At 35.2% G+C, this 17,537-nt stretch overlaps 2 protein-coding genes across 7 annotated transcripts in view; one reads left to right on the plus strand and one right to left on the minus strand.

Moving 5' to 3' along the window:
* Positions 1-3,988: 3,988 nt before the first annotated feature.
* leng9 (leukocyte receptor cluster (LRC) member 9) lies at positions 3,989-12,315 on the minus strand. Of its 3 annotated transcripts, XM_068214016.2 has the most exons (8): positions 12,275-12,315; positions 12,018-12,136; positions 11,796-11,888; positions 9,696-9,786; positions 9,370-9,500; positions 9,132-9,289; positions 8,168-8,336; positions 3,989-5,300 (listed from the first exon to the last, which is right to left on the minus strand). In XM_068214016.2, exons 3-8 carry the CDS (start codon positions 11,860-11,862, stop codon positions 4,288-4,290), a joined length of 1,629 nt encoding a protein of 542 aa, XP_068070117.2. In that variant the 5' UTR covers positions 11,863-11,888; positions 12,018-12,136; positions 12,275-12,315; the 3' UTR covers positions 3,989-4,287.
* A 443-nt stretch (positions 12,316-12,758) lies between these two features.
* Positions 12,759-17,537, plus strand: part of flcn (folliculin) — a 28,368-nt gene continuing 23,589 nt past the window's right edge. The window contains exons 1-3 of one of the 4 annotated variants that reach the window (XM_073925290.1): positions 12,759-12,928; positions 16,641-16,850; positions 16,939-17,489. Coding sequence is in view for 3 of the 4 variants with exons in the window: in XM_005157899.5 (XP_005157956.1) it covers positions 16,641-16,850; positions 16,939-17,085 (357 nt within the window). In the remaining variant the exon portion in view is untranslated. 4 annotated transcript variants of the gene reach the window in all.

The raw sequence follows: 17,537 nt of genomic DNA on the forward strand, positions 1-17,537 counted from the left end.
AAGCAGTTTTATATTTTTTCAAAGTCTTTGTAAGGACAACATTTTTAGCCCATTTACGCTATTTTTTCTCGAAAGTGTACAGAACAAACCATCCTTATACAATAACTTGCCTAATTATCCTAACCTGCTTACCCTAGTTAAGCCTTTAAATGTCACTTTAAGCCACATAAATGTCTTGAAAAATATCTAAAATATTACTACCTGTCATCATGGCAAAGATAGAATAATCAGTTATTAGAAATGAGTTATTAAAACTGTTATGTTTAGAAATGTGTTAAAAATCTTCTCTCCATTAAATAAATTGGGGGAAAAATAAGCCAATAATTCAGGGAGCCTAATAATTCTGACTTCAACTGTACATTGGCAAGGTAATAAATATAAAAGAATTTACAAAACAAAACTTCGATCTTCGAAGAGTCATCAAATGATTCTTCAAACTATTCCTGACAAATTTTTTTTATTGATATATACAACTACAGTGAAAGATATTTCAGTAAGCTAAAATCACTGTAAATCTTCTTCCGTAAATCAGGGTAAAAATCTATAAGTTAAAAAAAGAAAACAATTTAGTATGACTTTTATATGGAGGGCTTTTGTTGACAATTTCTTTTTCATCTTTGACCCACAAACAAACATTAATAATAAGAAAAGCTAACTATATTTGTACTTAGAAGTACATCTAAACAAAAATAGAACATAGTTTCTTTAAATATATTATTAAAAATTAAGATTGAAAAAAATCAATTAAATTAAATAAAGCGTGTGTCAAAGCTGTGCAATTTTTTGGCCATTCAAAACAATTTTGCTTCCATTCTGAATTAAGATTACAGCACATAAAATAACTTACAATCAACTGAGTGTAAAGAACTTACAAGCCCCTTTCACACACAGTGATAACTATAAATATCCAGAAGATTTCCAGAACAACTTGAAAATTCAAAAAAGCACTGTTCACACAGTCAAGGATGTTCCAGAATATTTCTGAAAAACACCATTTACATGTCCATTCAAAATACCTGTAAATTCTGACATCATTAACCAGAAATGAGCTCTAAACGGCTGCGTTTGTATCTGTAAACATTTGACTACATTACAAACTCTGTGGATGGATTAGTATTGTGAACAACTTCAATGAAAACATATGTAGGAACACTTTCGCATGTCGAGATGTACATAATGTGTGTGTGCTGGCGCTCACCAGCTGCTTCATGTGCACACTAGGCATGGGACGATAACCGTTTTCAAGGTTTACTGTGATTTGGAAAAGTCAAGGTTTTAAAACCGTCAAAATTTTCTGCTATTTTCTGCTTCCTCCTAAGGTATGTGTACGTTTTTTTTTTTCTTAATTTTTTTGTTTGTTTTGAGGACAACAGTATCACCAGCAAAAAGGATATCCAACGATGCCGTTTTAAATTGTAAAAATATATCTGTTTTTGAAATAAATGAAGAGAGCAGAAGTCAATGATTCATTTTTAATTATTTTATAATTTATTTAGCCGGACATGTTTACTGTTCCAAAATATTCAAATATAATATATTGTGTTTTAAAGGGAAAACGTTTTTGTTTTTTACCCAGACATTTAAAAATATATATATTTTAGAGCAGTAATCACAATACTGTGATACCGTGAAACCATTATATTAAGTGTCGCTTATACCTGTGAACTTACATGGTAACTAGATGTGTAAGTACAGTCGTATGTACTATAACTACAGTGCATGTATACACTGGTACCAAGGTCCTTTTAAGGCAAGTCATTTTAATCGGCGGCCATCTTTGAAACGCCTTTCGGGCAGTATGCTCGGGCATTCTGTCTGAATGGGTAAACATCAAATTCTCCAAAACTACTTGCAAAGCTTACAATAACATTTCATATTACGAATCACCAATAAAACTAAGCAACAACTGTCTATTTAGTTTCATTTCTAAATGTTCGTATCACACAAAATCTGCAGAAACTCGTGTCTGGTCCGAGCCCCTCCCCTGGAGAATTGTCATTCTAGCAATCGCTGATTGGCTACTGTATTAGAAGGTGGGCTTTATTCACCATATAGCAATCGCTGATTGGCTCCGAGAAGGCGGGGCTTTATTCGCCATATTGACAGTTACACTTTTCTCCATTCAAAAGTATACGAGTGACACGTCTTGTGTTTTCTAGTCTTTGCTAGTAGATAGTATTAACTTGTGTAATAATGATGTAACACATGTACCAACACACTGAATAGTATGTGTGAGTTTAAATGTGTAACAGGACTTTGGTGAAAACACTAAAAAAGTACACTTCTGTAACAAAAATTACATAAGTGCATTGTGTAACAACAATATAAAAAAATCCAAGTTACAAATTGTTAACTCAGATTAAAATCGTAAGTTAGATGAACATATTTTAGATTTAGAATCTAACTAGATTTAGTTAGATTTTTGTGATAACAGTTGTATTTACTCATGAAAATGATTTAACTGCATGTCAATAACTGTTTGTTTAATTGAAGTAAAAAATTCAGTTGAGGAGCCTTTAAATTTTGTTTTCTTAATTTGAGCGTTTAGTAAAAAATAAAAAGTTGAGTTTAAAATTTTAAAGCAACTGGCTGCAAAGAAATGTTGAGTTTATCAAGCTTCAGTGGTTGAAGTTGTGCCAAATTATTTCGTAAAGTATGACTTAAACCAGCCTATTTTGTCAACTTAAAAAAATAATAATTTAGCACTTCAACCACTGAAGCTTAGAAGATCTCAAAATTTATCTTCAGCTGGTTGCTTTAAAATTTTAAGTTGACTCAACTTTTTATGCTTTACAGTGCAGGTGTTTTCCCATTTCCAAACTTGTTTGCATATCATGTACTTCTGAACACTGTATTAGAATAAGAGTGGCAGAACTAATGCTTCACCTTGTGATACCAGTGTAACAGGGTAAATCCTCAGGAACTGTCCACTCAATATAAAGTGTAAAATGGTCACAAATTACTGTGTAATATATAAAACCTAAGCCATTCTAAGCCATTCTGCCAAAAAAGTATAAGTGCATATAGAAATATACAAATGCCTTATGTTTATATGTTGGTAAATTGTACAATTACATCAGTAATATGCACTAAAAGGGGTATTAAAGATTGTTATTAATGTCCTGTCACACTACCATGTACCAGTGTATACATACACTGTAGTTACATACTAACTACACATCTAGTTACCATGTAAGTTCACAGGTATAAGCGACAATATAAAGTGGGACCACACCGGCCCATGCCTAGTGCACATGCGTCAAACAACTGAAGCAGAGCTTAAATGTGAACAAACAGCGGTTTATCATGAGCAGTTTACACAGTCAGCATTCAGAAGGAACATAGAAATGTTATCTGACTTTAATCTAGCAGCTAAATGTGTCTGGAAAAAAATTCAAAAGCCTTTATTTTCATAAACAGTGTAAATGCGTCTGAATGTTCTGATTAGCTGGAGTAGACGTCTCACGTTAGCGAGTTGTAAGCGTGAACGCACTCTTTCCGGCAATTTTCCTTCTGCGTTCACACAGCGCAACATTCCGGCAACTTGCCAGGAACGGAATTTCTGTTTGCGGAAAATTGCCGCCAATTTTTTAGAAAGGTCTGAATGAGTGAAAGGGGCTACAGTGAGTGCAGTGTTGCTAATTTTTGTGTTATCGAGAATTGAAATTTTCATTTATTCATTTTCTTTTAGCTTAGTCTCTATTTTAGAGGTCACCACAGCATATGTTCTACACAGCGGATGCCCTTCCAGCTGCAACCCAGTACTGGAAAACACCCACACACACACACACACACACACACACACACACACACTCATACACTTTGGACAAATTAGCTCGTCCAATTCACCTATAGCGCATGTCTTTGAACTGTAGGGGAAACCAGAGCACCCAGAGGAAACCCATGGGAACACGGGGAGAACATGCAAACTCCACACAGAAAGCCTCCTGGCCCAGCGAGAACTCGAACTAGCGACCTTTTTGCTGTGAGGCAACAGTGCTAACCACAATTGAAAATTTGTGTTATCAAAGTTTGGGTTTGTAAAAAGAAGATAATTGTTATAAAAATATTAGCAAAATTCAATATAGTTTGTTAAAGGAACTTTTTAAATATCCATTTTGTACAAAGAAAGATACATTTTCTTTGCAGCTACTGCATTTAAAATAAGCACCTGCACTATGGTGACTGCCTTCAAGTCTTAGATCATGAGACTGTTTATTTAAGTAAAAACACATCAAGTATTTGATGTATGTGAAATCATCTGAGCTCAGGTGACAAATCCAGGCACTACACATTGGGCAGCTGCACGGCACATACAACCTGATAGAACCCACTCTCCGTGTTTCTCTGACCTTTCACGCAAAGGTACAGCTTATTTACTTCCAGCTTTCCAAAGTTGACATCTTTAGCCAATTTCACAGTCCCGATCCCTTCAAACATCTTCTCAGCCTTGGGCTCCCTCTTCACTTTGGCCAGTGTGAGATGGTACGACGGGCATCGGGAATGCCGGTGAAGCCAACCTTTATCTTTGAAGGCTTCTTGAAGGGGCGAATTCAGACTCTGCACATCTGAGGACGGCTGTGGGACTACGTGGAGAACGGTTCCATTAAAGTGCTTCAGTTTAGGTGCGAACGTCACGGAAATTGGAGGTTTGTGGGAGCTTCGGACTATGGTGCGCATGAGCTCAGCGGCAGCACTGACCTCCTCTGCACTGTTGAGCACAAGTAAGGAGAGGGTGACGTGTAAAGTTGCCGGATTAACCCACATTGGCTCTGACTGAGGGAGGGTGGACAGAACTTTTCTCTGAACTCGCTGGAAGGCCTGGAGAGCAGCGGGAGAATCCACGCGGAAGCAGATGAAGTGGGTGGGCTTGCGTGGCGGTGGCCGTTTGGACTGTGGTTGTGGCAGGATGGCCGACGCTAGTTCTGCTTCTGAGCCACTCACTCCATCCCAGCTGTCCTTCCATTCCTCCGCTATTTCCGCTTGTTCAACTTTTTGAGTGACAGTCAGATTTCCAGCCAAATGATTTAAAGTAGGATCTTCAGCAGTTGCTGTGTTTTCGCCTTCTGGTGCAGATTCTGTTCGGGAGAGTAGGATGTGGTCTTTGGTTTCTTCCTCTGCGTTTTCATTTCCTGAGTGATTTAGGGCGTCTCCCTGTGATTGTTTGTTTTTTGATGGTGTTATTACAGATGCAACATCATCCTGTACTTCAGATAATTCAGTCGATTGATCAGGGTCAGTGGAAACATCTGCTGCATTGGTGGATTCTTCTTGTTGTCCAGTGTCAGATGTTAGATTGTCTGAAATTGAATGATTGCATTATTGTTTAGAGTAATCATTAAACTTTTTTAACCAATTTAATGTTGAGTAAGTTACCTCAAAATAAAGTAATTAATTACATGATCAAAATGTAGTTAAACTAATTTTCTGATTACTTTATCTGAAGAGTACTGTAATTACTTAATAAGTAATTGAATCACTTGACTCAATATTACTTAAACACCCCATAAATCCCGATGAATAGACAGTAGAAATGAAACTCTTTCAGAGTATTACAGGAATCAGAGAGTGAAATTCAATACATTTTCAGACGATTTTTAAAAATCTACATACATTTTAAGACCTTATAACCACTTTTCAACCAGAAACATTGGCGAGATTTTAACTTACAGTATATTTATAAATATTAATGTAAGAAACTAATCCAAAACTAAAACATTATTCATAAACTGAATAAAAAGCTATTAAATCTAACTAATTCAGCAGGTTGGCGCCTATAGAACTGCAGAAATAACGGTGTTGCCTTGGTTACTGCAGTAGCAGCATGATGTCAAATCTAGCAGGATTTTATTGATTTCATAAACTACACAGCATCCTGATATTCGCAGATTTCATTCAGGCAAACTTTAGCATATAACCATACATTGAATAATCAAAAATGATATAAAATTGAATACCTTGCAAAATAGCATTTAAGACTTTTTAATATTTTTTTCTTTACATTGATTTATCAACTTTTAGTACTTTTTTAGACCCCACAGACACCCTGTCTTTGCATTTGAGTTAAACAGGGCGTTTTTCTTTGGTAAAAAAAAAAAAAAAAAAAGATTAACAATTAAGCAGTTGTAAACATGATATACACCAAAACAAAAAGAGAGATGGAAATTAATGAAGCCATATTTCATACATAACAAATAATGACAGTATTTTCATACTCAAATTTTTCTTGAGCATGTGCAATTGCCTTAATTAATTTAATTTACCGTTTAAAAAAAATAAAAAATTATTCTGCTTCTCCGAACTGATTTATACAGAACTATTGAATTTGTGTACAGTATTTTAGATATATCTATAAAAAAGTAAGTTTAATTTAAGGACCTAAACATGAAAAGTGATCTTTATTTTACTTTATTGGCGAAAAAGTAATTTAAATACAGTAAAGAGTTACTTTGTAACTACAGTAAATACATCCAACACTGAACACAGCAGAAATTTTAATTTTAATAATAACCTATTAATTTGACTTACTATGTGGTTAGGCTAAGAGAGCAGGTCAGGGTTAGTTGCAGGTCATTATGAATAATTTACTGTAATTATGAATAAAGTTGCGAGTAATTATAACAAAGTGCATGTAATGTGTACCAAGGACACCTTATAATAAAGGATTACCTCATATAATATTCTATTAGTTATACCAATATCATGTTTATATAATAAAATTATATTTTATTATTTGAATTCATTCATTCATTCATTTTCTTTTTGGCTTAGTCCCTTTATTAATCCTCGCCACAGCGGAATGAACCGCCAACTTATCCAGCATATCTTTTATGCAGTGGATGCCCTTCCAGCTGCAACCCATCACTGGGAAACATCCACAGACACTCATTCACACACATACACTACAGACAATTTAGCTTACCCAATTGACACATGTCTTTAGACTTGTGGGGGAAACCGGAGCACCCGGAAGAAACCCACGTGATCATGGGGAGAGCATACAAACTCCACACAGAAATGTCTACTAACCCTGCCGAGGCTCGAACCAGCGACCTTCTTGCTGTGAGGTGATCCTGCTACCTACTGCGCCACCATGATGCCTTATAACTTGAATGATATCTTAAATGTTTACAATTTGATTGCATGATGCTGTTTTTGTTTCACACACAACAAACACATTAAAATGCATTTTGTAGTAAATAAATCATCTTGACTATGACTCTTCTATTTTTATTATTATGCTTTTTTATTTGTATCTAAATTCCTTTGAATATAAATATTAAGAGTTTCAATCTCATAACCAATAAAAATATTGCATTCACTCTTGGAAAGAAACACTTATTAGGGTTTTAAACGCTTATTAAATATTATTATTAAATGAACATATTCTGTTTTTATTATTGTATTATTATATTTTGATAGATATGTTAAATAGTTTCTTGCATAGTAATAATTGAAAACATATGCCAAGTAGAATCATGTGATGTGAAAATTATCAAGTAGAATCATGTGATGTGAAAAAAAGCTGCTTGGTCCAGGCAACATACACACAAAAAATATAAAACTAATTATTTAATCTCTCATTAATTCTCACACACACACACACAAATTATTTTAAAAGTCAGCAAATGTGTTAAGAACTAAACTTTTAACATTTTATGATACAACAAGATTAGTTCACATGTGGTGACTAATAAGTTAAGTATTCACTATAATGAGGGCAGGGAAACTCCCTTATTTTAAAACATTGCCATTAAACTGAAATGTGCATTAAACTGAATTTTATAGATTTATTTCCTAATTTGAACTTTTTACATGCCATTGACCTAATAACGCAATGTTTTTAAATAGGTTGCATCTATGAGTTTAATGTATTTTCACATTGTGTGAACACCCTGTAATGTAACTTAAAAACAAGACATAGGTTGCTTATAACCGCATGTCTATTGATTTATTTATGTGAAGGTCTCAAACTAGAAATTCCCTATGCATGCTGTATATACGGCCACTGAAGCATATTCAAGCAATAGCCGACTGCATTTCTTTAAATGGCCACTGATGTCGCTAAAAACAAGGGTTCTGAATTCTACATCTGACCTTTCAAGACTACTGACAAAATACTGGAGAAGAGTTTCTAAGCATGGACCAAAATAATACTGTCGCTCACCTTGTTGTTGATTTTCACCACAAAAAGGAGGCAAAATAGTCTGGCCTGTTGAGCCAAAGACCCGATCAGTGCGACTGTCTCTATCCCACACCCGCTGGCCTTTGTAGCTGAAATACTGGATCCTATGGCGAGGGAGAGCCAGCTCTTCAGAGAAGTCACAGTCACACACCTGATGAGTAACATATGAGCTTTAAGACTGCTTATTACAACACACAATACATGATGATTAAACAAACACTCCACTTTTTGGAAAAATATACTCATTTTACAAGTTCCCTAGAAGTTCAGTTTCAGTTTTACCTTTTTCAAATCCATTTAGCCTTAGCTTAGCATAAACAATTAAATCGGATTAGACCATTAGCATCTCACTCAAAAATCAAAGAGTTTTGATAATTTTCCTATATAAACTGCAATCTTCTGTCATTAGATTATTTACTCAACCAACATAAAATAATTAATAACTATAAATAATTAATAAACTATACTCTCACTCTCAATTTTGCTGCCTTACCACAGTTGTCGCAGATGTAGTGATGTTATGCAGTGTCTGACAACAGTCCCCAGATTAATTTACAACATGACCACCTGCTTGCACAGGGAGTATGTGTGTGCTTTGTAATGTTGTGCCTGCTGCAGCCATGGTAAGGCAGCAAATTTCCTTGATTATGATGCCTATCTTCTAGCTATTGGTCTTAGTACACTATGTAACTACAGAAAAGTCAAGCTTTAAATAGGAAAATTATTAAAACTCTTTGGTCATTTTTGAACAAGATGCTAATGGTCTAATCCAATTCAAAGATCTATGCTAAGCTACGCTAAACATGCTCCTGCCTGACCTGAAGATTGGCTGAATGGATTAAAAATGGGTAAAACTTAACTGTTTAACTCAAGGAGAGATGTAAAATGAGCCTATTTTCTTATTTAAACTGGAGTGTTTCTTTAACAATATTACTGATTCTTCAACCTGAGTGTCCCATGAGAAATCAGAGAAGGGGCGTTCCAGCACTCCTAGAAAGCGGTCTAGGTGGCCAACTATAAAATCATCAGGGTGAACTGATGCATCCCAGATGATTCTGGAGATGACTTCATCAGCCGTACGCATCCGTGGCTTCTTCTTAGATCCTGAGGGAGGCGTATATTTGTAAATGTGAAGATTGAATCGGAATGTTAAAGTGTCTTCATTGTTAAATTGATCATCACACCTTTTTTCTCAATATTTTCATGCTGTATGTCTGTGTGACATTTTTTCCCATTTTTTCGGCTCTTGCTCTGCTTTTCTGTGACGGCTGTATCGTCTTTCTCTGAGTTTGTGGTTTGTGGGACGTCAAGCACACTGTGAAGTTAGGAAAAAGCCATGCATTATTTATCCACTAAGCTTCAATGTGTATTGCCAAGATCTATCACATTTTACATCTTTTACAAGACGCTGTGCCAACTGCAGTTGCAAAGAAAATATACAGATAATAAATCATGTCTAGCATTACATAAGTTCACTAGTTGAGTCTCTACCATCCGGTGACTGACAGACCTGTGAGACAAACGACATCTGTCTCCAAAATGACATCTGCCCAGGAGGAAGTGCTGGCAAATATTTGGGCCAGTTTCTTGTTTAATCTCATCTGAAGTCATATGAAGGGAAGGAGAGGAAGTTGAGTAAAATCATTCACAGAAATGAAAACAATGTATTAAAATAAACAAATTATCATAATGTTTATTTATAACTCTGAAATAAAAGAAAAGTTATGGTTAACAAAAATGCAAATCTGAGGCTTATGTCTGTTTCAGTGCAACTTAAACCTCAAATCCACTCCACCCTCCACCTACACGTCTACACACCTCTTATGACATAACAAGCCAAAACACAATACTGTTCAAAAGATTGGGGTTAGTAAGATTACAGCTGCAAAAAAAATGACAATATATATATATGAATATAATAATATATATATTTGAGTGAGTGTGTGTGTGTGTGTGTGTGTGTATATATATAATAGTATATATATATATATATATATATATATATATATATATATATATATATATATATATATATTTTTTTTTTTTTTTTTTTTTTTTTTTTTTTTTTTTTACTTAAACTTTATTGTGTTTTTAGTAAACATGGTTATCAACAGTGGCAATAGCAGAATTCCTCAACATTGACTTACACTCAAAAGTGTAAACAATGGTTGATGATAATATGAAACAAAATTGTATAAATGCTTATAAATGTTCACACAAACTAACAAACATATATGGGATAGATGGATAGATAGATAGATAGATAGATAGATAGATAGATAGATAGATAGATAGATAGATAGATAGATAGATAGACAGACAGACAGACAGACAGACAGACAGACAGACAGACAGACAGACAGACAGACAGACAGACAGACAGACAGACAGATAGATAGATAGATAGACAGACAGACAGACAGACAGACAGACAGACAGACAGACAGACAGACAGACAGACAGACAGACAGACAGACAGACAGATAGATAGATAGATAGATAGACAGACAGACAGACAGACAGACAGACAGACAGACAGACAGACAGACAGACAGACAGACAGACAGGCAGGTAGGTAGGTGGATAGTTAGACAGACAGACAGACAGACAGACAGACAGACAGACAGACAGACAGACGGATGGATGGATAGGCAGATGGATGGACAGATAGATGGATAGAACAGATAGAAAGACAGATAGATACATGGATGGATAGATAGATAGATAGATAGATAGATAGATAGATAGATAGATAGATAGATAGATAGATAGATAGATAGATAGATAGATAGATAGATAGATAGATAGATAGATAGATAGATAGATAGATAGATAGATAGATAGACGGATGGATAGATGGATAAATAAATTTTCATCCAACTATTCTGGCACATTTGGGAAACACCCATCTAATCTTGCATTTTATTGATTTCATAAACTACACAGCATCCTGATTTTCGCAGATTTCATTTAGGCAAACTTTAGCATTTAACCATACATTGAATAATCAAAAATGACATACAATTTAATACCTTGCAAAATAGCATTTAAGACTTTTTAATACTTTGTAAGGCACTTAAATATTTCTACTTTGATCTATCAACTTTTAATACTTTTTAAGACACCCTGTTTTAAAGCTATTGGACTTTCGGTCATCATATATAGCACAATAATTGTTGTTCCTGTATGTGCTTTTAGCAGTAGTAGTTTGAAGCAGACCTCTCTTTGTGAGTTTTATATTATCAACCCTGCACTTACAGTAAGCCTACAGCAATTTTGTACAAAACAAACCTATGGTTGGCAAGAGATTATAATGAGTGAATTAAAAACGATTTTCACTGCCATCTTCAGGTCACTTGCATCGTAGCGTCATAATATCTAGTATTTGTTGAAGGCGGAGAGCTCAACCTTTTTATCACCTCAAAAGTAAATTAGTTTAAGCCCAGTTTGAAGAAACATATTTTAAACTATTTAAAACAAAACCACAAAATTCACAATTACTATAATTCTCAAATGGTGATTAATAACCTGTAGAATCTAAAAACATATTTTTAAATGTATAGATGACATTGTATCTCAGTAGAGTGTAAATAAATATAATGTGTTTTACCTGGCTGGATCTGTTGATCAGACTCCTCAGTGGGGTTTCCCCGAGTTGTCTCTTCCTCAATCTCCATGTCTGACAGCTTCAACAGAGCTTCAACTGAAACAGACGTGTCTCATTTAGTCATATAGAAGGAAAACAACGTAACATTAAGTGGTGTCATTTTGCCATAATGTTCTACTGTAGTCGGTGTGACAAGAACATTAAGTTGAGATTATTATGACCTACCTCGAAGAAACCGAGAAAGTATCACACAACTTAGCTTGTTGACTGGTTAGTTTAAATGTTAACATGTACAGGATGACATCATCTGCCACAAATGACTCATAGCTAGTGTATATACACGGCTACGTGAATGATTAAAACCAATAGAAAAAAAACAGTGTAGATGAAAAATAGTAATTTTGAACATATTGTTTAGATTTCTAGTAAAGTGTACACTTATTTTTTTTATATATGTATTCATTATTTTCAATTTTACTTACTGTACTACCGGGACAACGTGCATAAACGCCACTTCCTGTTTGAAATGGAAGCTTGGGTATTGTAGTTTTTCTTCAGTGGAAGGTCCGAATTGTTTCCGCGAATCGATTCTTTTGCACAGTTCAATTTGGGCATATTTTAATTTCAATTTTGCACCTGATTTATGTATATGACATAAAATGACTCAAAAAAACATGGATTATGGTTTCATATGTTGTTGTTGTTAATGAAATATATTTATTGTAATTCAGTGTGTTGCACTGTAATTATGTTTATTCCAGCCAAATTGCATGACACGAACGAAACTTGCATTTAAAATGTACAATACTAAACATTAATTAACTAATTTTGCTGGAATTTTTTGCACATTTCGTTGCTAACTCGACTTCTTGGCCAGTGATTTGTAAATGAATATTCAGGTAAGATCTCATTAAGGCCTGCTCAACTGAATCATCAAAAAGATCCGATTCACCCTGAAGAAGATTCACTCAAGGATCAAGGCTTGCTCGAAGGCATTCGGGGATTACGGAAGAGCTCACGTCAATTACGAATATCAAAATATACCTCGTTCACCATGTAAAAAACACCAGAAGAACATTTTGGTGGATTATTTGGACTGTACCGATGGCTGTTCAGCGTGAGAGACAAGAGCAGCTGTGAGTCACGCACACACACGCGTTGTTGTGATCTAAGCGCGTGACTTTCCCATCACATGACACACAAGACTGAAAAGGACAACATAAACACAATAAAACTATTAATTACGATCGCGTTTCAGGATAAATTTACTAAGCTCTGTATCGATGAGAATAACGACCCATTTATGTTGAATAGTAGTTATACGTTAAATTGTAAGGAAGGCTGATGAACATGCAGAACCTGTAGATGGTTGCCATTGTCAACGCTTTGTAATGTAATGTTCAGTTGTTCATAATTTACTGTAAGTACCAGTCGGCGCTAAAGCTTCACGCAGCTAACACAGGTAAGGAACGTGTGTCTTTTTATTTAGGTTTGTGAATACATAAAAATGAACAAATATATTGTATACCTTTCTACATAACTAAGGCGTTATATTGTATGTTGTAACATACGTATTCTGGATTGTTGTATTTAAATTTGCTGATGACTTCCTTAATTACATTTGTTGAATGTTTTTTTTTTCACTCCTTTAACGAAATCTTAAGATTATGGATAAGAATAGGGTTGTTATATTTTAAATTTATTGAAATATGCTGTATGTAGAGTGATTAAAATCTAAAATCGCAAACTCAAACTGAGTAATAAAACAAACATTAAAATATGCCTATGTTATTATTTTACAACTAGTTAGTTAACTTTATTTTTAACTTTAATTGACAGTATGATGCTGGCTGGATATCTCGCAGTTAAAACTTTATATTCACTTTTTTTTTTATTATTTCATCTTTATTCCTCATAATACGGATTATTTCTCTGTCCATTACACATGTAAACATTATTTTCTACCATGACTTTATATATTTCTCTATTACATTTTTTTTTCAGAATTGATGAGTATTTCACAGCTGTAAAAATATCTCACAATCACAACATTATTTTTCATAAATGAAACTTTATTTCACATAAGCACCATTGTTCTTCTTTGTAAATCTTACATTTGCAAATATATCTCACAATTGTGACTTAATATCTTACAACCACAGCTGTGTGTCTTAGAATTGCAGCTTATTTTGTGTCTCACAGTTGTGAATCTATTTCAAAAAGTGCTAGTGGAAGTCACACAAGGATACTTTTGTATCAAATAGTTTATTAACATTGCAATACTTATAACATGATATATACATCTGTGATATTTCAACAATTGTAATATTTTGCACAGTCCTACAATAATCCCTCCTCAACACTGTGATGTGACTGTTTCAGTTATTGAGGTAGCACACATTTTGATGTCTAATAAATCTAAGGAATATTTAACAATGATGTAATATCTTATAATTATTTTATATCTTACAATTGCATTTTTTTCTCACAGTTTTGTCTTTAAATCTTACAATTTACAACCTTATTTCACAACATAATTCTGCCTTTATTTGTTATAATTGCAATTTTAATTATCATAATTGTGACTGTCTTAAAATTGCAGCTTTATTTATCATATTTACTCTTGTATATTTTACAATTACAAATTAATTTTATAGCAACTAAGACTTTATTTCTCACATTAATTGTGACATTGTTTCTCAATTTTAATTTTACTTGTCGTACTTGCTCTTGTATTTCTCACAATTGGATGCTTCTATTTAATATATCTTACAAGTGAAACTTTATTTCTTATTACTGTGAAGATGTCGAAATGCTATTCGCTTGTTAGGTCTACCGTCAAGCAACACAGCTTTCAGGTCCAAGCACTTTCATCAAATGGTACTAGTAGCAACACACAGAGCACAGTAATATTTTTGAAAGTTATGATAAATATATTTAGATCCATGCCTAATATCAGATGGCTCAGATGAATGTTTTTTTTTTGAAATTGGTAAAATATTGGTGGAAGTCCAGAGAACTTCAGCTTAGTCCTTGAATAATTGAGTCCCTGTAATTGAGTAATTGGTGGTACATTCCGCCGTGGTTCATTCTGACTTTGTAAGAAGCTTACTTTACCATGTGTTATATAAATAAAAAGTGGTCATAAACAAATATTTGCTCAATTCAAATGAGTAGTGACTTGGACCAGGAAACAGTATTCCATACATTATGATTTAACAAGCAGATTATTGTGCGGCTTTAAAAGGACAGTTTACCCAAAAATGACAATTCTGTCATCCTATACTTACTCTTTTCTTGGTTCAAATCATTAAGACTTTCTTTCTTCTGTTGAACAAAAAAGATGATATTTAGAAAAATGTCAAAAACCTGTAACCGTTGACTTTCATAATACTTGTTTTCCTATTATGGAAGCCAAAGGTTACACGTTTTCAGCTTTCTTTATTATATCTACCTTTCTGTTCAACAAAATAAAGAAACTCATGAAGGTTTAGAAGAACCACATGGTGAGTAAATAGTCAGTAAATATTCATTTTTGGATGAATTACCCCTTTAAACCACAAGTGTCGAAGCCAGTTCCTGCAGGGCCGCAGCCCTGCACGGTTTAGTTCCAGCCCTGCTTCAACACACTGAAGCTGCAATCACACTGCACTTTTCTCCCCATAGACTTACATTCATACGCACGCAAATGCGTCAGAATGGAAACGCAAGCTCGTGCGATAAGTTTTGCAGTATGCTGCATTGCAAACTTCAAGTTTGGTGAACTCTGACCTGCAAAATCACATCACGTGATTGCGTGAGACCTCTCCCGCTCTGACCTTTCTGCACAGAAATTTAAATCATGGAACAATCGCTCGCTGTTTTTAAATGTCTAATCATCTTGTTTAACACCGCCTCTTTTTGCAGCACTGTACGACAGAATTTTGCATACTCAAATTCTAATGTGACTATGGCATTACCTGTTGGTTTCAAACAAGACTGACAGGCTGTTTCTTAATTCCAAGAAAGCAGATAACGGACTTGCGTTCTTGTGGAGACCGGTCTTGCCAGGTGTCCTCGGAAGAACGAACTCAGGAGACCGCGAGGGCAGAGAACGCGTCCTTTGAGAAATGAAATGCTGCGTTCTTCCTGATGGTCACGTGACCTTCACGCGTTTTAAATGAAAATTATTTAAACATTACAGCTCTCATACCACGATTTATTGTTTTTCCCCTCTTCAAAATATATACTTTGTATAAAAGCATTATAAATATACTCTGCACAATATAAATAAAACTAATTTTAATACGAATTTCAGCAAACAAACACCCTTAATGTGTTTATTCCTTTATTAAGATATTCATGTTAATGTTTACTTTCACTGTTTCATTTAGGGAAACTCCTGAGGTAAATAAGTGATATCTCTGAACTTTAATAATAAATCTAAATAAAATGCTGCACTTCCCATCTCCAGTCGCAATGACTTCTGGGACTTACAGAGCGAGTTCGGTGTTCAAGTCTGCATCAGTGCGTCCTCGATATCAAGAACACATCCGGGAAGTTTCACACGTCCTCCATACTTGTCTTGAGTATTGGAAGTGAACTTAGGCAGTTGATGATGATGTTGCACGAGAACACGAGGACGCAAGACCGCTGAAGAACTCATATTGAGAAACAGCCACAGACTCTATAAGTTTGATCAGGTGTGTTTAATTAGGGCTGGAACTAAACTGCAGAGCTGCGGCCCTCCAGGAACTGGCTTTGACACCTGTGCTATAAACCAAACTCATAATATCAAAATCTATATCTCTAAAATCTATAAAGCTGATAATTCATCATCTCATATAAGAATATGTTTGTTTCCTCCAGATGAACGCTTTAGTTGCCCTGTGCCACTTTTGTGAGCTCCATGGCCCACGGACGCTGTTTTGTACCGAAGCCGTCCACCCTCCGTCCCCTTCACCTCCACAGCCGGGCTCAGCCATTCCCGGAGAGCGAGAGCGGGAGGCTGACCGAGAGGGTGAAGGGCTCACCATGAGGGCCAACAGCTCTGCCACACAGAGAGCGGACATGTGTGAGGTGAGCGAGAGGGGAGTGTCATCATCATAACCCAAATGTGAATCCACAAATTTGTAGTCTAATACAGTATCTGTGTTTCTCTTGTCAGGGCTGTCGCTCTTTACCTGCGTCTCACCCAGGCTTTGTGAGTGTGGACGGTGAGACAGGAATCCGCTATCTGAGCCATCAACATCCCCGGCAGCCTCAGCTCTTCAGCGTGGTGCGACAGGCATGTGTGCGCAGTCTCAGCTGTGAGGTATGTGGTTGTGTTTTTGGCTGCATTTACACTGCAGATCTTGATGGTCAATTCCGGTTTTGTTTTATATTAGTTTATATTGGTTACGTCACGTGGCTGACACTGCGCTCTCTCGCTCTCGTTAACATGCTTAAAAACCTGTGCTACATGACAGTATAAAAGCTGTTTAAGTCCTCTTGTATGTGATTTGAGGTTTGGGACTCTGCTGAAGTCTGTTCTGAAATGAAAGAGTCAGACTTGATGTCATTTGCTATTTGGTTTTTAATGACTCGCATTGACAGGTGAAAATCCGATCTACCTGCTTACACTGCAGACACAAGATCAAAGATCTGATTCATATCGGATACATTTCCACATGAACAAGGCCTGAATCTGATTTGAGTAAATCGGAATCCATGTGATTTGTTTCTGCTTACACGTACACTTGCAATATCCGATCTATGCCACATGGG

Source organism: Danio rerio, chromosome 16, assembly GCF_049306965.1.
Source record: "Danio rerio strain Tuebingen ecotype United States chromosome 16, GRCz12tu, whole genome shotgun sequence".
Classification (NCBI taxonomy): Eukaryota; Metazoa; Chordata; class Actinopteri; order Cypriniformes; family Danionidae; genus Danio; species Danio rerio.

Bases quoted from the DNA above. Each gene is read 5' to 3' on its own strand.
- leng9 (XM_068214016.2), bottom strand. From the start codon at position 11,862: ATGGAGATTGAGGAAGAGACAACTCGGGGAAACCCCACTGAGGAGTCT. The intron at 9,501-9,695 runs GTCTGTCAGTCA...CTAACTTCACAG, and splicing joins AGATGTCGTTTGTCTCACAG to TGTGCTTGACGTCCCACAAA. The intron at 5,301-8,167 runs GTGAGCGACAGT...ATTCAATTTCAG, and splicing joins TGGTGAAAATCAACAACAAG to ACAATCTAACATCTGACACT.